At 39.8% G+C, this 20,483-nt stretch overlaps 1 protein-coding gene across 1 annotated transcript in view; it reads left to right on the plus strand.

Annotated features, from left to right (window-relative positions):
• Nucleotides 1–20,483, plus strand: part of LOC107596708 (collagen alpha-1(XIV) chain-like) — a 123,104-nt gene that overhangs the window by 31,064 nt on the left and 71,557 nt on the right. The window contains exons 6-16 of the mRNA XM_016287506.1: nt 6,583–6,744; nt 6,828–6,985; nt 7,354–7,483; nt 8,490–8,632; nt 8,870–8,999; nt 10,554–10,693; nt 15,903–16,029; nt 16,964–17,103; nt 19,486–19,618; nt 20,040–20,087; nt 20,199–20,335. Coding sequence (XP_016142992.1) covers nt 6,583–6,744; nt 6,828–6,985; nt 7,354–7,483; nt 8,490–8,632; nt 8,870–8,999; nt 10,554–10,693; nt 15,903–16,029; nt 16,964–17,103; nt 19,486–19,618; nt 20,040–20,087; nt 20,199–20,335 — 1,448 coding nt within the window. The remainder of the gene's footprint in view (nt 1–6,582; nt 6,745–6,827; nt 6,986–7,353; nt 7,484–8,489; nt 8,633–8,869; nt 9,000–10,553; nt 10,694–15,902; nt 16,030–16,963; nt 17,104–19,485; nt 19,619–20,039; nt 20,088–20,198; nt 20,336–20,483) is intronic.

A 20,483-nucleotide genomic window follows, 5' to 3' on the forward strand; every position in this document is an offset into this window, starting at 1 on the left:
TTGCAAATGCTTTTTATTCTAGCAAAATACAATAAAATGCAACCAAATATAGCACCATTACTTATAAACACTTATTGAAAAACTTAAAACGTTGTCAGTTGAGCAAGATTCAAACTTACAACATCTTACACTTAAGGCTTGTTCACACCGGGACGAATATCGCGCGCGATTATCGCCGACGTTTAATGCCTCGTGACTAAACAAAGGGTGCCAATGTGAGTGTGCACACCAGCGCGCAAAACACGAGGCGTAAAAGCGTAATTTTTAAAAAAACGCCTCGGGCTCGTTTTGAGCCGCGTTAAAAACTGGCTGACCAATGAGATTGGCGCTTTTGTTCACGTGCCTGGAGCTGCTGATGTTACAGTAAAACATGACTTGTTGGCGCACAAGCACAAAACGGTCTTGCAGAGCACACATTGATACCTAACGACAAAGAGGAAGTAAGTAGACCAAGAAGATGCATCGAGGCAAGATGAATGTAGAGCTGCTGGTCTCATTGGTGTCTGAACACAAAGGGCTTTATGACTTTATGACTACAAAAATCTCGATAAGAGGGAGTTGTTATGGAGAGGAATTGCAGATCTAATAGGATTCAATGTGTACCGGGGTATTTCTGTTTTTCATTAAGTGCCATCTAATGACAGGGAGTGAATTTGCACGTTCACCAGCGAAAATCGCTTGGGTATGAACACAAAAGACGCGTCAAAAAACATTGGCGCGCGATAATCGTCCCAGTGTGTACCAGGCTTTAAAGGGATAAAAGTCAGTGGAGTCCAAACAAGAATTGACTTTCATTGTGTGAACAAACGAAAACAAGACAAAAAGAAAATTAACTGAAAGTAAATGAAAGGAATATAAACAAAATAAAACAAAAACAACTACACAAAACAAAACACATAAAACAAGACAAAGCACTAAACAATACGAAAATAAAACACTAAACAAACACTTAACTAACAACAAAAAATTTACTAGTCAGAATGAAGTATTTCAGAAAGCTGTGTAATAAAGCAATTTAGGCCCCAGATTCCAACACTTACAGGAAAAAAAATGCTGTCACAGATGGTACCTTTTCAAAAGGTGCACCGTTGTACCTAATTTACCTCTAAAGGGTGCATGTTGGTAGCTTAAAGGTATATATTAGTACCTAAAGTTTACATATTAGTACCTAAATGGTACATATTAGTACCAACCCAGTGACAGCTTTTGTAGCTTTTTTGTGAGCGTGAACACATCTCTTGTAGGCTCTTTGCAGTTTGCCTGTTTAGAGTTAAATCAGAGAAAGTGTACTTCTTTGCTATGTTACTTGAAATATGTACAGTTTAGAGTCACTGGATGTTTTATAATGTTTGTAAATGGTGAGATTGATGTAATTTATTGAAAAATCTGAACACGATACAGTCGGAAGTATTGATTATCTGTCTGCATGGGTGTTATACCCAAGAGAGGCTCATTGTCTGAAATAAACTTCTAGAAGTTATAAAAGTTCTGTTGACCATCGATCTCAGCATGTGATGCAACTATCTTCAGCGAGCTTTGACAAGCTGAGACAGGCTCTCTTCGTAGCCACGATTACCCAAACTCTGTAGGTTTCTATTTATTTGTACCTATAACATCACTCCTCGTGTGAGAGCCTGTTAGCAGATGCTGTATATAGTGTGTTGCTGAAGGGCAGTTTGGAAATTAGCGGTGACATGTTCAAAGTGTCTAGAGGCCTTTTGGTCTGTGCCTCTTCCCACGCAAACCCCAGACGGAGTATAAAACAATCCCTCCAGCCCAGACACAGCCCAAAGCCTGCGCTTCAGTAAAAATGCTGCTTGAGAATAATAGAAGCATCCAAAAAATTAAATAAATACCAGACAGAATTACAACACAGTCAATTTCATTCCCAGATAAATGGAGGCCGCATAATAAATCATCTTCATGTCTGGGAGAAAATGGTCATTTGAAAAAAAAATGAGCTTGTAAAGAAGCCGTGGACTGCAAACCATATTAATGATTGAAATTCCTTTACTTTAAAGGACTGAATCCTTTGAACTTGTATGGAAGATATTAGATTGGACAGCATTATGTGGCCATTCTCAGAAGGAGGCTTAGAGGCATCTGATGACTTTTACATGACAGTGAACTCAACCATAAGATTGGTGAGTAATCATGAATTCTGTCTGTGATTGGTCAGACACTGAGCATGCATTCTTAGACGTGATGCACTTAAATGAACCACTTAAGTAATATGTAAAACAAAGCATGTAGGCTGTTTAGTGTGCAGACCGAGCGTGTTTGGTCTGGAGCTGCCTGACCTCTTTAGCGCTGAATGAGAAAGAGAATCTAACAGGAGTGCTATGAGAATGAGAATAATAATCATCACTGTTTCCAGCTGGTCTGCCTGGAGGAATCTAGATGTGGGCTGCATCAATGCTCCCACACGTCAACATCACAAATACTCTTCTCCGCTCTCATAACTCCACTCCACGCTGTAGGTTTGTGTCTGCTAGGGGTGCTGGAACCGGGGGGGCCCCGGATCTGTGGTCCACTTTTAGCCCACTCAACCAAAGTTGGCTGAAATTAAAATATGCACCTTTGCTGACTTGCATTACAAGCACGATACAGGATATGGTTTGCTGTAGTTTTGGGTACTATTTCTTCACACACAAATGTACATGTGTATTTATGTAGAGAGATAATAAAAGTGACATTGATCATTTTTAATGTAAGTTCATACATTTTATTTCTTATATCTTGATCATTATTTCTAGTAAATTTATGTTAAATTAGAGACATAAAAAGAATAAAAGGTGATATTAAAACATTGTACAATTCTGACTGATACTGATAAACTAATGTTATGGCTGATAACTAATAAATGATTAATATAAAAATTATCTCTATATACGTATATCCACTATGAAAAGTAGTGGACTGCAAAAGTTTGAGGATGATAATTTTCTTTTATGTTATTAAAAGAAGTCTCCTCACTAATGCTGCATTTATTTGATTTTTTTGACAAAAATATAATAAAAACACTGTGCTAATATGGTGAAATATTTTTAATAGTTTTCTATTTTAATACATTTTAAAGTTGCCTGCAGTTGAGAGAGAGCTGAAGCTTGAGAGAGGAATAGTGCCGCCGTAATAAAATGCTCTACAGAGGCTAGATAGATCAGCCGCTCTCCTCGCACTTTTTCAATAACCCCTGTCTCCATTCTTTAGGATATAAAAAAAGTGGGAATAGAGGGGGAGATCTGTTGGTTAGAGCTGTTAACCTTAATGGGCGCTGAATGGTATTTAAACATGCCATTGAGAGACCCAGATGAGCTCTTCTTCTGGTTTTATGTTTTATCGCACTGCCCACTTCAGTTATTAAAGGCCTTCTCTCTTATTGTTTCTCTCTCTTTGTTTTTCTCTCTCCTCTCTTTCCTGTTGATATGCCACTGTTGCTCCGATACAGTCTCAGAATTGTTCTCAGATACTTAGAAACTATTCACAAGTATATGGCTTATATGTATGTGTATTATTATTTTTATATTACATTACATTTTTATAAAGTATTTTGCTTTACATGTGCTGTCAGTGTGTATTGTTATATTACATTACATTACATTGTATTATACTAAATTATAGTTTTATAAAGTATTTTACAATAAATCCTGCATTATGTTTCTTTTAGTAAATAAGTGGTGAACATCTTAGAGCAACGGTTTTGCATATTTTAAGTGTTGCATATTTATTAATTTAAATTTGACAAACAATGTATCATGGTTTAAAAGAAAAACTAGATTAAAAGTAAAACTAGAATAGTTATTTTAAATTATAATAATATTTCACAATAGTACTGTTTTTTTGTGTTTTGATCAAATAATTGTGAGTATAAGAGACTTAAAATATATATATCTTACTGACCCCAAATTTGCATTTTTGATTATATTATATTATATTATATTATAAAAAATAAAAGGTTGCCATTTAGAGTTTTAGGGGAAAATAAAATGTAATGGGCTTTCTACCCTGAGATTAATTGCAAATAATTGCAGTGAGCGTAAGAGACTTTAAAAAAATAAATAAATAAATTTACTCACTCAGAATTTTATTTTATTCTATTTAAAAAAATATTTAAAATAAATTAAAAGTTTGCCTTTTAGAGTTTTAGGGGAAAATAAAATCTGATGGGCTTTTTGAGATCAAGAACTTCTTAAATTTCCCATCCTGTTTGGGTGTGCTGTATTTCATAATAGCTACCCGTAGGTAGCACATGCATAATTATTTAGGTGATATTGTTAGCATATTAAGAACCACTCCAGATATCAATCAGACTATTATAACCCCAGGCTTACTATATCTTTGTCCCTTCAACATCCCTGTATTCCTTAATGACTTCTCCTCAAAGAAAGTTGAAAGGTAGCCAAAAAGACATGCTTGCTAAAAACTCATCATTATTCAATGACTCCAAAGAGCAAGAATTCACCTTCCCCCCACATTAGTAGTCTAGACACCCCAGCGGCAAGGGAATGAAGATAGCTGACAAATTTCTGACATGAGGGATCTGACAGGAGCAGCAAGAGCGTCCATTCAGTAGTTAATCTTAATATGCATTTAATGAGAACAATAAACGTGACCTGCCACGGGACCTGCCCGCAGACTCTCACCTCTAGTGAATATTCCACATGTTTGGAGATGCCGCGGTACACGCAGGCGATGATATTGAAGCCAGAATAGGAATAATTAATGGAGCTCTGCATGCATATATCATATCGCCGCTGCTTTGATTTTGCATTCATGAAGGATGCGAAGAGTTGATTGCATTGTCTGTCATGTTAATCTCATTCGCTTGTCTCTTCTTCTCTTCCTCTAGCATATGTTTGATTGAGAGCTCCCAGAGGACGTCCCGCAACCAAAAGAGAGCTTGTGCAGCCCAATAGCTGCAATCTACAGCAGCTGCATTGCAGCAAGCGCTTCCACAGCATCCTATAGCGATCGCATGACCTTTTTTGGTTTTCCAAGTTGGCAACGAGGGGTCTGTTGCTTAGTAGATAAGTCCCGGGGCTCTTAGGGTTTAATGAATCGATGTTGCCGGATCAATCTCCAGGCAGTTGATGTGCCACGTGAGATGGCGACCGCTCCACAGACCGTGGGCTGAGCGGCCACTCATGACCACTCCCCAACCGGTGAGGGACGTGTCCTGAAGGTGAACTTTTAAGGCCAAACTAGACCAACATTTTTTATAATTATTCATTGAAAATCTTCACATGAAAGATCAAAATTTCAATCTTTATTAACAAAAAATCTTAAATTGATCAAAATGTAAACATTGTTCACTAAAAATCTTTACATAATAGACCAAAATTTAAATCATTATTCACTGAAAATCATCACAGAGCATATTAAAATTTAAATCATTATTCATGGAAAAACTTTTCATGAGACTTCAAGATTGAGATAATTATTCCTTGTTAATATTCACCAAAAACAAACAAGTAAGGAAGTAATTAGGAAGTAAGAAGTAAATAAATAAATATATATTCTCTGAAAATTTAACATTCATTCCATTTGTCTTGACATGCTCATGAGAAATCATACCAGTAGCAATTTTTGATTTGTGAATCTTTTTGATGAATCAGTTTATCCAGTTTATAAAAGTTTTTTTTTTTTAAATTTTTTTAATTTTTTTTACAAATCAGAGATTTGGTTCTGGAGTTCAATACTTAGCAACTACCTGGAATAAAAGCGTGTGTGAGGAAATAATAATAAAAATAAAAATTTTTGGATGAACTATCCCTTTAAAATGTAAATCACTCTCTTTTAAGCTTATGGAAATATGTTATTAGCAACGGATTAAGAGCCCCAATTCTCTACTCCTCGCTGCCATCTTTGCGTCAATGGATTTCTCTGTATTCATGTCCAGGACTAGTTGAGTTTGGATAATGTCCCTGTTCTGTATTTCAGCCTCTGTAGATGGTGCCAAACATTAATGCTCTTATAGACATGACTTGCATCATGCTATAAGCCTTTGACGGCCAGTTCTTCTGTGAAAATAAATGATTGAGGGAGGAACAAAACAGACTCCCATGATACACTGCTGAGCTCTGTGGTCTTGCGCTCCTCAGATTTACTACCCGTACTGACACTTCATCACTTTACCCCCTCTGTGTGTGGATATGTAGTTATTACACAGTGGGACTGCCAGGAGTTACTGTCACACTCGTAAACACACACATAATTTTTTGGAGTTCAAGATGCCATCAGTTGTCTCTAACCAGTGTGGATCCCAAAGCTGCTCTGTTAAAATTATGAGTAAAATTATTTTGCTTTTGTTGATTGTGAGTGTTCATAAATCAAGCATGTTCTTCCCTGTCCTCTGATGATACTTTGTGCAATGACAAATTGGCTCAATAAAACCGTACCTGCATTCACAGACTGCTGTGTAATTTGTGATATGGTGCTGGGTTTGTTTGTTTCGTTATCATTAATATGTATTTACAAAATCTGCCAAAAGATTGTATACTGTCAACACTGACATATTATCAACACAAGTTATTTATTTGAGGTATTCCAGAAACCTGTGTGAATATGTGTGGTTGTGCGTAGGTGTGAAGAATGCTGATGAGAACGAGCTGAAGGCCATCGCCTCTGAACCAGAGGAAACACATGTTTATAATGTGGCAGACTTCAGTATCATGAGCACTATAGTGGACGGTCTGACCAGAAAGGTGTGTGATGGAGTGGACCAACAAGACAAAGATATTAAACGTGAGTGTTTTAATTGCTATTTAAACTTAGATACAGTATCTGATGTCTGATCTAAAGCCTCATGATTCCCTCATGATTGACAGGAGATTTTTCCACTGAAGAGACGGCATCTCCACCCCAGGACTTGGTCACTTCTGAGGTGACTGCACATAGTTTTTGTGTGTCTTGGACTCGTGCGTCTGGCGGTGTGGAAAAATATCGGGTTGTTTACCATCCAACTGGAGCAGATATTCTGGAAGAGGTGACCAATGCTCTATTGCAACTTTCAAATATGCTACTCGGCTATTAGCAATGCCACAAAATATCCAAATCCTTTTTGTGCTTTCTGGCTTAAAAATAAACCCCAATTCATTTGATATTTTGTTATCTAGAAGAAAGACAGTATTGCATTTTTAACTGTAGCTTAAATGTCAAAATACTTTTCAGTGCCTCTTTTATCTTTTGTTCTATTTCCATTTTTGTGATGGGTGTCAGCTCAATACTATAAATATTATGTGCTGCACTTTGCCACATTATTAAATACAGCTGAGTTTTTTGGTCCTATTTTTCATAACCATTCTGAAAACTGCTGTGCTAGGCATCACAAACCGCTGTTGTCTTGCTGTACAGATTGTGGTGGGCGGCATGGAGAATTCAGTCGTCCTGCAGAATTTGAACTCTCTGACTGAATACGAGATTGCTGTGTTCGCTGTGTACCGCAGCGCAGCGAGTGACGCTCTGAGAGGCAGCGAGATCACGCGTGAGTCATATTCTAAACTTGCCACGACCAACCTTGACTACAGAACATTTCAAATCACATGTTTTACAGGCTCGTGTCCTTCAACACGATTTCACTGTAGAACAGTCATTACCCACAAACCACATGCCTATTTCTTTTTCCTAAATGCCCTTTACACTAATTCTATCATCACCTTCTAATATACAGTATGTTTATTTCCTAACCACTACTTTTGAGCAGACGCATGTCAGTCAGCTCAAGAACACAGAACTGACTTCTGAAACGTTTTGTGTTTGATTAAGATGTTTAAAGTCTTTGGTTTGTGGTAGAAGATTGTTGTAAAGACTGTTCATGTGTGCTTGTTCCAGAATGAAAAAATTTTCTGCTTCCCTTCACACTCCATCAAAGTCACACTCTTCACAGAATCCAACTCAGAACACACTTCTGATCTTTGCAAATTTTTTACACGCACATCCAAAACTGAAAAACACTCAAGACACACAAATAGTTTAATCAGTATTTTTTTTTCCAGTAAAGCAAGATTTAAATGAGAAGCTAAATTGTGTTAGATATTATAAGTTGTTTTCTGAAATAAAATTTGGATTTAAAATAGACTAAATAAAATGTAATGAATTAAAGTAAATTAAATGTTTACATTTTTATTTTTTTTCTCCATTTTAAGCATTATTATCCTTAAATAAATAAAATGATAAATTATTCTTAAAAAAGATATTAAAATGTAACTTTAAGTGTAATTAAAAATGCATTATATATATAGAATAATATAAAGATTAAATTAATTTAAAGATTAAATTAAGATGAAATTAAATCAACCGAGCTACATGTCAGCGTGCTGCCCACAAGGCCAATTGGCGCTGACCTTTACTGTAAAATAAGACAAAAATATGGATTTATAAAATGACTACAATGTTCGCATTTACACACATGCAAACACACAAAAAAAAAAACAGACCGTCTGTCTGTGTTAAATATGGATGTCTGATTTGTATGTATGTGTGTATCTCAGTTGCTCTACCAACAGTGAGTGATCTCGAGGTGTACGACATGACAGACAACAGCATGAGAGCCCGCTGGAGGGATGCAGAAGGGGCTTCTGGGTACATGATCCTTTACGCTCCACTGAGAAGTGAGACTACAGATGAAAGAGAGGTGAGGCTGTAAATTGTCTTTGTGAGTGTGCCTGTCTGTGTTTGAGTAAACATTAAGACCGTGCCAGCATGATGACACTTCCCCCAAAATAGTAGCTTTGCTGTTACACTCTTTTCATGGGAGCCGTAGAAGAAGAATAACATTCATCACGTTTGAGTTCCCTTGGTTGCACTTTGATCTGTGTTTCAGCAGCCTTTATGCTGCTCTAAAGGTGTTGCCGTTGTTTTTGGGATACAGCTAAAGGTGGATGAGTCGGTGACTGATGTGGAACTGACTGAAATGATTCCTGACACAGAGTACAGCGTTACGGTCTATGCCATGTTCGGAGAGGAGGCCAGTGATCCCATTACTGTTCAGGAGACCACCAGTGAGTGTCCAAGCCAGTCTGTTTTAAATTTAAACATGCAATCAGTTTTCTTTCCAACCTGTTTTTATGTTTAATGGTTCTATTTTGAATTCTGCTGCACAGATAAACTCAGAATAATTAATTAATAAACACTAAACTGTGTTTAAAAGTGCTCCAAGTAATAGGGCTGGGTGGTATAGATAAATAAAATATTTCAATATTTTCAGTCTTTTAATAATAATCAGTATGTGTGTATTTGTTTTGAAATGGCTTATAATTGTGTGTTTTTTTAATCAGATCAAAAATGATTTAATCAAAACAGCCATAGTAGCCAATTATATAAAAAATGTTGAATTCAAAGAGTAAACTTCTGTTAAGATGTGCGTTTTAGTTCAATAATCAAGGCACAATTTACACTGCAGTTAAAAAGTAACTAAAAGGTCAAAATACATAAAAAATACATTAAAAGGTCAAGGTACAGTAAAAACTGTAAAATTGTGAAATATTATTAAAGTATTTTAAAAGATAAAATATAATTAAAAAGTAAAAGTATAATTATATTAAATAATAATATAATATAATATTGTATTTTTTTTTGTGATGGCAAAGCTGAATTTTCAGCAGTCATTACTCCAGTCTTGAGCAGTGTTGGGCAAGTTACTCTGAAAATGTAAACAAATTACTGATTACTGATTACTCCTTTTAAAAGTAATCACGTTACTGTTCTGATTACTTTATTTCAAAGGTAATTAGTAATTAGTTACATTACTAGTTACGTTACTTTTTTCTCCATTAAATTTATGAAATCCCAGCATACATGCTCCCGATAAATATTTGTTATTAAAGCATCAACATTCACAGAACACTATTATTTTTAACTAAAGCAAGCAGCTGCTGCATGCATGGTTTGGCATGGCAGAATGTAATGTGGCAGTAACATATAGAGACTTTGGCTTGTAACTATACTCTATTTACTATTTTTAAAATTATAACGCGTTAAATTACTCCATTACTAAAAAAGTAATCAAATTACAGTAACGCGTTACTAAGTAAGGCGTTACTGCCCAACACTGGTCTTGAGAAATCATTTTAATATGCTGATCTGGTGAAACCGTAATGCGTTTTTTTAAAGAATTATTTGATTCATTGAAAGTTCAAAAGAACAACATTTATTAGCATTTATAAAAAAAAATTCCCAACATTTAACATTATAAATGTTTTTATGGTCACTTTTGATGAGATTAATGCATCCTTGCTGAATAAAAGTATAATTAAAGAAAAAAATCCTACTAAATCCTAAAATGAAAAAAAAAACCAATTAATTAAAACTGGCAGTTTGAACTGGTCCATTAAAATGAATCAAAATTACCTGCTTAACAAGTTAAACTCAAAGATGTTACATTGTCTTACACGCTCTCATTCTCGAGTTGGAAGACAAGGACAGAACGTGTTTTTAGGAAAATTAATGAGCAGTTAAAAAGTGCATCAAAATCATTGTGACTTTAATGTTGTAACAATGTCACTTAAAATTCAGTATGTGTCAGTGATTGATCATTAGTCCCTGTCTTCCTGCAGTGTCCCTGAGACCTCCACGTAACCTGCGGGTCACTGAAGTTGACCACAGCTCTGTGCGACTGAACTGGGACGCAGTGTCCAGTAAGGTTAAGGGCTACCGTGTCGTGTATATGAAGACAGATAGAGTCCAGACCAGTCAGGTGATCACTACAGCACAACCTACAATACATGACATGCTCTCGTTTCACTGTTAAACAAACATGCTCTCATTCACGCTCACACTCAGTTAATCAGATGTGTAGTATATAAAATAGGGATTTAACGATATCAAAATCTCACGATATGATAATATCGCGATATGACGTCTACGATGTGATAATATTCATTGCGATATTAAAAAAGTACAAATTAAGAATTGGGTAAAAAATTTTTAATTTTGTACGTTTTAAAGTTAAATTCTTCTATCTAATGCACTTTGAGAGTTCAAAATTAAGAGCTCCAACCCATGTTCTTAACTAACAAAAGTCAGAAAAAAGTCAGTGAATTGACTTGTACCTGAACATTAAAGGGGACTCAACCCTTTTTTTATTTGTGATATACTGTCTCAGTCTATATTACATTCACACTGGTGTTTTAGGAAGCCAAACTAATTAGAATATAATAACAACAATGACAGTAATAGCCATATTGTAAAACAATTGCACTAAAATAAATGAAAATGAAAATTTCTTAGGTATATTATTTTTGCTTTACACTAAAGTAGGGAAAATTACACTTAAATAATAAAATCTACACTTGAAAGAGATATTTTGAATTTGGACTGCATTTAAAGCGCTAGCTGTCAGCAACTCATACTGCACTTTTAAACTTTTATTTGGACGGAAACAGCAGTAGAGCTTTTATTATGAAGGAAAACGTCCCAGGTTACGTATTTAACCATGGTTCCCCACAGAGAGCTTCTAACACCACAGCGAGGTCCCAAGGAGGGACACAAGATCGTACTTGAGGCCTGAGCCTCATCCCACCGCGGAGTAAACGTGTAACAAGGGGGTCCTTGCCCACTGAGTGACAATCAAGAGGGGCGTGGCAGGCCGCTATAGCCGCCACGTAGACCTTCAGGGTGGAGTAGGTTAACCCCGCGGAGAAATGGGCCTGCAAGAACTCCAGCACTGTACCAATCGGGCAGTTAACTGGGTCAAGCAGGCGGTCTCCGCACCATGAAGTGAAGAGCCTCCACTTCAGGGCGTACAGTTTCCTCGTTGAGGGAGCTCTAGATTGGAGGATGGTCTCAACAACCTCGGTTGAGAGACCAGAAGATATGAGTTGTGCCCCCTCAGGGGCCACACCAACAGCTTCCACAACTCTGGGCGGGGGTGAAAGATCATACCCTCCATCTGTGAGAGGAGATCCCTCCTGACGGGAATCTCCCATGGAGTGCCGTCGAGGAGAGAAATCAGGTCCGTGGAACCATACTTGACCCGGCCAAAACGGGGCTACTAGCAATAGACGGACCCCGTCCCGACGCACTCTCTCTAGAACTCCCGGGAGCAGAGCGATCGGAGGAAAGGCGTACAGACGAAGCCTCAGCCAAGTCTGTACCATAGCATCCAGCCCCAGTGGAGCTGGATGAGTCAGAGAGAACCAGAGGGGACATTGCGCTGTCGTCTGAGTCGCAAACAAGTCCACCTGAGCCTGGCCAAAAACTCTCCATATCTGCTTCACCACCTCTGGGTGAAGCATCCATTCCCCGGGCCTCGGCCCCTGCCTCGACAGGATGTCTGCTCCCATATTGCGATGCCCAGGAATATGAACTGCCCTCAGTGAGAGGAGCTTGCCCTGGGGCCACACAAGGATCTGATGCGCCAGCTTGTATAAGGGGCGTGAACGTAGACCTCCCTGGTGGTTGATATAAAAGACCACCGCTGTGTTGTCGGTGCGCACCAACACATGGCGATCTCTTAGGTCTGGAAGAAAGTGTTTGAGGGCTCGAAACACGGCCAGCATCTCCAGGCAATTGATGTGCCACGTGAGATGGCGACCACTTCACAGACCACGGGCAGGGTGGCCACTCATGATTGCTCCCCAACCGGTGAGGGACGCGGCCATCGCTAGCGTTACGCGGCGACAAGGAGCTCCCACCACCGGCCCGGACAAGAACCAAAGTTTTTGAAACTGCTTGACAGTGAGTGACCGGCCTTCTCTGACTCCCACGACTGTAGTGCGGATCGACTCGATCCGAGCAGGAGACACGAGACATGAAAATACGCATCTTTTAGATCTATCGTGACGAACCAGTCCTCGGACCGGATCTGAGACACGACCTGTCCGACAGTGAGCATTTTGAACTTCAGGCGCATGACTGAGTGGTTCAATAGCCGCAGATCTAAAATTAGACACAACCCTCCATACTTCTTTGGAACGATGAAGTACCAGCTGTAGAACCCGGACTCCCTGTCAAGAGGAGGGACCACCTCGATGGCCTCCTTCCTCAAGAGAGTATTGACTTCTTGCTCTAATACCAGAGCCTGCTCTGGGCCCACTACTGTGAGAAAAACCCCTTTGAAAGGGGGCGTCGGAGGGCCAAACTGAATGCGATAGCCTCTTTCTACAGTCTGCAGGACCCAATGAGATACATTTGGCAGTAGTTTCCACGCTGCTAAATAATGTACTAAGGGAACCAGTCTCTTGAGACTGGCCTCTGGTGTATTTGGAGCTGCTAGCTGGGTCCCCTGAAGCGGCGGACCGGCAGGAGATCGCCGAGCTAGCTGCATGAGAGACCCCCGAAGGGGTGGTGAGGCTCTCGGCTCCGCTACGTTCCCAGGCGGAAAATACAGAGAGAAACCTTCGCTGGAAACCGCTGTGCCCTGGAACACTGGCAGGGTTGGCAGAACGGTTTCCCGAGGGCGCTGAGGAGAGACGGACACCGTGTAATGCGGTGTACCCTGCTCTTCCCCAGTAGGGGCGGCCCTCAGCAGTCCTGGACTTAGGTCTGTCAGGAAAGCTTTGTCGAGGGACTTAGAGTGCCGCCGTCCTCGGTCCCGCTGCGGGGGAGCGCGAGAGGCAACGCTCTGTTTTTGAACCTCTCTATATGAGGAGCTGGTTCCCGGCTGGGGCTGCTCCCGCCCAGCAGCCCCCAGAGCTATAGAACGGCGAGGGAGAAACCGCTGGAATGCCGCCGCCTGTTTACGAGCCTCCTGGTATCTGTCGACGACGGAATCGATGGCGTCGCCGAACAGACCAGAAGGCACAAGCGGGGCATCCATAAGGCAGACCCTGTCCTTCTCTTTCATATCGGACAGGGTCAACCATAAATGCCTCTCCGCTGCCACCAGAGCTGCCATGGACCGCCCAATAGCATGGGCGGTCTCCTTGGTGGCGCGAAGAGCTAAATCAACGGTTCTCCTTAGTTCGAAGACATCATCTGCTTTAACTCGCCTTCATCTAGCTCTTTTAGCAGGTCGGCTTGGTACGCCTGTAACACTGACATAGTGTGCAGACACGCACCAGCCTGACCCGCTGCCGAGTACCCCTTGCCCACCAGCTCTGAAGTGGTTCGCAGCGGCTTAGAGGGCAAGACCGGAGCCTTCAGAGACGCCGCCGCGCCAGGTGACAGATAGTTCGCAAGGGTCTGCTCTACCCGGGGCATCGCTCTGTAACCGCATTCACTCAACCCCGCCACATTTCCATAGTAATCAGAGGCAGGGACGAATAAGCAAGCGTCTGCTCTACCCGGGGCATCGCTCTGAAACCGCATTCCCTCACCCCCGCCACATTTCCATAGTAATCAGAGGCAGGGACGAATAAGCGGGCCGAGAATGATTTCTTCCACGACCTCGACACCTCGGTGTGGAGATCGGGAAAAAACGGCAGGCTCTGGCATGGAGGTAGCGACTTGGCCCACAGAAAGCGTTCATCGAGTTTGCTTTTCTGCGGTTCAGTCTGTTTCTCTGCGGGCCACTCAATATTCAGCTTGGCAACCACATGAGTCACTACCTCCATTAGCTCCTCATATTGTGGGGATTGAGGGGGCGAATCTTCGACGCTCTCCACATCAACCTCCTTGGAGGAAGATAGGAGAAGCGCCGAGCCCGCTCTCCGGGGGGGAAGTAGCCGCAGAACGGGCTTCCGATACCAGCGAGCAGTGGATCTGGCAGGTGAGGAAGAAGATAGGGATTCGCCAGTCTCCATTCCCTCCACCAGATCCAGCTGCGAACCCCACGAGTGCAGCTGCCGCTCCGCCTCGGCGGAAGCGGGGCCAGCACCGTGAGGAATGCTGGTGAAGGCTCCCTCCTCAAAGAGAACTTTCCGGGAGCGAAGCAAACGCAGTGGCAACTGCTCACAATGCGGACAGTCGGCCCTCTCGAGAGCCGATGCCGCATGCTTCGCTCCCAAGCAGACCATGCACAAACTGTGTGTATCCCCGCTCGTGATGTAGTGTGGGCAGGGAGGAACACACAGTCTGTAACGCGATCTGCTTTCGCCCCTTTTTTGTCTTTAGTTTAGACATCTTTTTTTCTTTCTGCTGGAGCTTATATTTTGAATGCTTGTGCAACTTTTGGACAGACAACAATAAATAAGACTCACAGAACATAAATCGTGACCGACACACACAGAGAGCTTTGCTGAATGACAGAAAGCTAGCGCCGGCTGCACCTCACGTGCTTATAAAGCTTCCTGGTCATGACGTCACCCGCCTCTGACGTCCTGCCCATCGATTCGACTGATTACACATATGATTCAGAGCTTGGTATTGCTGAAGGCATTCCCCTAGCGTTTCCCGAAGGGGAACTCAAGCTTCAGTGAAAACATGTTTACAAAAACGCGTCTCACTACAAATCTAGTGAAATGCTGTAATCATCTGCCGCAAAAATAAAACTTAACTGGTGGCTGTTGCGTTCCTAAATGCGTGCTAAACTCACAGCACGTGAAATAAACGAGTTCACTGCATTCATTCACTGTGAACGAAGCCGTTCTGAGGCGCGGAAAACACCGGATCATGAGCTGATCTCCTAAACAATGTGTGCACTTCGCTTTGAAATGCACAGCGCAAACAGACTTGATGAAGGGATTAAGCCATATTGTGCTTTTGGTTTTAGTTCGTTTGACAGATATTGTGCCAAAGCGTAATGGCCCAAAACACAACTTTAAAGACTTTTTATTTTAAAATAAGATAAGATAAAAATAAGATATATTTTAAAAACTACACTTTTTGCCCGGAAGACCTATCGTTTTATATCGTCATGTGACCACGATAATTTGCTATTGCGATCACAATATTGATAATATCGTTGCATCCCTAATATAAAATTATTTGAATTACTGAATATTAGTCAAATAATACTTTAAGAATAAATAACTACAAGGGCCTGCATTATATTTGCTGTGTCATTATTTTTTGTTTCTGTCCAGGTGGATTTGGGTCCAATCACCAATGTGTACTTGAAGAACCTGTCACCCTTAACAGAGTACACCGTTGCAGTTTTTGCTCTCTACGATGCCGGCCATTCAGAGGCGCTCAGTGGTGGATTTAATACAAGTAAGACTGTTTGATCCCTGCCAATGAACTGCTTAAAAATGTTTAAATGGGTGAATTCAGTAATTCTGTGTTTTGGCTGCGTTAAGGATGCCAGCATATGCTGGGTGGTAGGTGTGGATTTATGCAAATTATTTTTCCAAACCCAAAAGAGACATGGCCCATTGGTATTCATTATCATGAGCACGGCAAAAACAAATCTCATCTACGTGCAGCAGTGCTGATTTAACATGTACAAGTATGTGCATATTTTGTCGTATTTTCCTCCTCCAACAGAATTTACAATATTCGTCACACACAGAGTCTGCAATTTTCTCCAGCTGGAAAGCGGGAATGGATGCTTTCTCTGTTCTGGACAAAGCATCACTTTCTAGGCAGGCTGTTACCTTCAGTAAATATTGATTGGCTGCTGGAATCTATAATAGATCTGGGCCTTCATTTCCTGAGTTTCATTGTTCCATGGGTGTCCTGACATTGTCGTTGTAGTAATCAGGTTACATGGAGAAATTTCTAGGGAATACGTTTGAATTTAAAAGTGATTGTTATGGTAAATGCCGGTCGCTCTGTGGAAATGAGAATGTTCAGGAATTCATTCATCGAATGAAAATTAAAAGATTAGTTCACCCAAAAATGAAAATTATGTCATCATTTACTCGACTTCATGTCATGTCAAAGCCTTATGACTTTCATCTGTGGAACACAAAAGAAGAACACAAATTTTCAAGTGTATCTATCTTGTTGCAAGGATGTTTACATATTTTACTGGAACACAAGACAAAATACTGAAATTATTATTATTATTATTTGCAGTTAACTACTGTTTTAGTTTGTATGTAACCCACTTTGAACATAATTGTCCATTTTTGTGAAAAAAACTAATTGCACTTTAGCAAAGGAACTTAGATTGCTTGACCGTGTTTGATTTGATCTCATTCAGAGCTTGTGCCTGCCCCGTTCAGCCTGATGACATCAGAGGTGACCTCAGAGAGTTTCCGGGTCAGCTGGTCACATCCTGCCAGAGATGTGGTGCTCTATAAGATGGCCTGGTCACCCACTGAAGGAGGACAAGAGATGGAGGTCAGTCAATTACAATAAAATGATGTTAGAGCTAGAAGGTGCACCTAGAAGGTACTTGGTTTTGCTTTTTAATTAATTTTTTGTAATATAATATAATATAATATAATATAATATAATATAATATAATATAAACATTAATAATAAGCAGGGGTGCACATAAGTTTTTCTGCCTGGTTCTCATAAGAGCATCTGGAAATTTAGTTTGGTCCTCACACTGCACATAGTGTGACCAAATATAACTATATACAAAAAAATAATAGTGATAATATTAATATTGCACTTAATTTATTTAGTTTTTTGTCAAATAAAATAATAAACAAAAAAATAAAGTGTGATAATACTATTATATTTTAAAATAAAAAGGGATTGTTAAATAAAAATACAATTATTTTATAGTAAACCTAAAAAAAGCTAATATTTTCTTTTTTAAAAGATGAATTTTCATCATTTTCAAACTTAAAATCAGCAAAATTTTATTTTGCAGGGAAGTATGCAGCGGTTTAGTGCTGCTGATTGATATCTTATACAGTATTACAGTTTGTCGATCTAAAATGGTAATTGTGCATTAATAGCTGTCAACCATGTCAGAATGCAAATGAGCGTTTGAACTTATTTACACAGTGCATTTTTTATTTTGGTTGTGGATGCGCACATGCGCACCACTTATGTGCACCCCTGATAATAAGTCTGTTTATGCTTATAAGAACTCTTAAAAATTAAATACATATATGAATCAGTTGGTCATTGGCAAAATATTACTATAATATAATGAAATATTTTTGATGTGGCTTGCAAAAGCATTTTGTCTGTTAGTGGAGACAGATGTTTTTTTGGCAGTAGGATGGTGGAGTCATGCCATCTTCCAGCAGGGGCACATGCTAACCAGCCAAACCCTGAACCCTTGAGTTCTCTGCTTTCTCTTTGACTTTTCTACAATGTTTCTCCATTGTGACTTACTTGCTGTTTTAAACATACATTGCTAGATGTTAGTTCCAAAAAACTATATATATATATATTGAAAAAGAGAAAGTGAAATATGGATTTTATGAGGTCCTTGAAAATGATTTATGAGTCAATCAATACTTTCTCCTAACCCGGAGCCTGGGGCCAACTGTAATTCACTATTAGAAATGACCAGTCAACGGCACTCACAAACACCAAAACAACCAGCAGCATACTGAACACGTCCTGTCACCGCTATCCCTGCCACGCGTGACTACAGACACAAGCGTGTGTGAGTGTGTGACGGAGAAAATTTTTATTACTGGCCAGGAGTCAGTGCAGCTGTTTTTTATAGATAGCACCGCAGGTCGATATGTTTACCAAGAGCCACCAGAGCAGAAAATAATCAAATGCTGTGAGGCAGACTGGAATGTGGCTGAAGCTTCAGGTCCCAGAGCAGAGGAGTCAGCCCAGAAACACAGGGGTTTGCTGGGACGGCCCCGAGCTGACTGAGATCCAAAGCTTTCCTGATAGCAGGCTTGCTTTTTAATGCATGTTCTTATTGCTGGCATGGCATAGGTGCTTCGCTGAGCAGCCACCAACATTTATACCAGACAAAACACAATGTTTTGTCTGTATACTGTTGCAGCTACTATGACTTTTTCTGGAAAATGGACAGAAAATACTGTTGACTTATGTTCTGCACAATGACGCACACAAATCTGAGTAAAAATCCAATCTTCTCCATTTAAAAATGCCATCTGTCATTGATCTAATGCAGGTATTCTCAAATCTGGAGTTTAGCTCCAACTCTGATCAAACCCACCTACCTGTGATTGTCTAGTGATCCTGAAGACATTGATTAGCATGCACAGTTGTGTTTGATTAGGGTTAGAGCTAAACTCTGCAGGAAAGGGGATCTCGCGAGCCAGATTTGAGGATCCCTGATCTAATGGTTCAACCATAAGCAGACTAGAGTTTACGACATACAGAATCATAAGAAAATAATTTGTTAGTCTACATCTCAGCATCCTCTCGATGATGACTGTGGTGGGCCTCTTCATCAGAGCCATCACTCTTGGAACTTGGCTGAAATCGATGTGGCCTTGCTTCATAATTGGACTGTCCATTTTCTTCATCATCTCCCTCCGACACTTGGTGATAAATCTTTACAATTGACAGTAAAGTATCTTCTTTGCTGTCAAGTGTGGTTTGTCTGGTCTGTAACATAATCTACAGGCTATTTAAAAAAAGGTGGTGTTGTCCCATGCATTCCAAAATATCTGATTTTAATTAACTCTCAAACCACTTGTTGATGATTACCAAACAGGAGGTTTAACCAGGCCAAACCAGCCCTACCTACTCTCGGCACTGTTGAAATGTTGTTATAGTTCTGGTTTATACTGTAACTGGGTGCTTTTGTGTTTGTGTGTTGTGTAGAGGATGCTGAATGGAGCTGAGGACTCATATGTGATTCAAGACCTGAGTCCTTTTACAGAGTATAAGGTGTCACTCTCAGCCATCTATAAAGACGAAACGGAGAGCAGCCCTGTGGTTGTGTTTGAGAATACATGTAAGACATGAAATAATGTTGTTTAAATGTTTAACACCAACCAGATAATTCACATGATTTCAAACTGACTAATTGATTTTTTGTTTTGCTTTGCTTTGTTTTTTAAATTGCTTTTCTTGTTTGTTTTTGTCATTTGTTATTGATTTGTTTTTTGTCGTTCTTTTTATTTTGCTTTGCTTTGTTTTTTGTGCATTGCTTTGGCTTTGTTTTGCTTTGCTTTGCTTTTTTGTTTTGCTTTGTTTAATTTTTTGCTTTGCTGTTTTTGTGCTTTGCTATGGTTTTGTTTTGCGTTGTCTTCTTTCGTTGCTTTGCTTTTCTTTTTTGTCATTTGTTATCAATTTGTTTTTTGTTGTTCTTTATTGCTTTGTCTTCCTTTTTGATTTGCTTTGATTTTTTGGTTTTGTTTTGTTTTTGATTTCAGTGGGCTGGACCACAGAAGTTCACACCACTTTTCCCTCCACTATAGCATGTAAGACAAATATGACTTTATGCTACTGTTATTTGAACATTGGATGGATGGATAGATGGGTAGATCAATACCCCAGAATGTATTGTGTCTAAGTTGATCTGTATCATCTAGTTGTTCATCTGGGAGTGAGTAACCTGTGGGTGGACGAGGAGACACCCTTCAGTATGCAAGTGAACTGGGAGGTGCTGGACTCAGACGTGGAGCAGTACAAAGTGACATATGTCAGTGCAGACCGCACAGAAGAGACAGTGAGTAAACATAACCGCAGCACACAGACATCCATAACTAATGTTAATATAACAACACAAGTGCTCGCTTTTTGTCATCATCATCTTCCTGTCTTCTCAAACAGTTTAACTGCACTCTCCGAATCCGAGTACATAAAGGGGGCAACAT

This window comes from Sinocyclocheilus grahami, unplaced genomic scaffold, assembly GCF_001515645.1.
Source record: "Sinocyclocheilus grahami isolate Dianchi unplaced genomic scaffold, SAMN03320097.WGS_v1.1 scaffold222.1, whole genome shotgun sequence".
NCBI classification, from domain to species: Eukaryota; Metazoa; Chordata; class Actinopteri; order Cypriniformes; family Cyprinidae; genus Sinocyclocheilus; species Sinocyclocheilus grahami.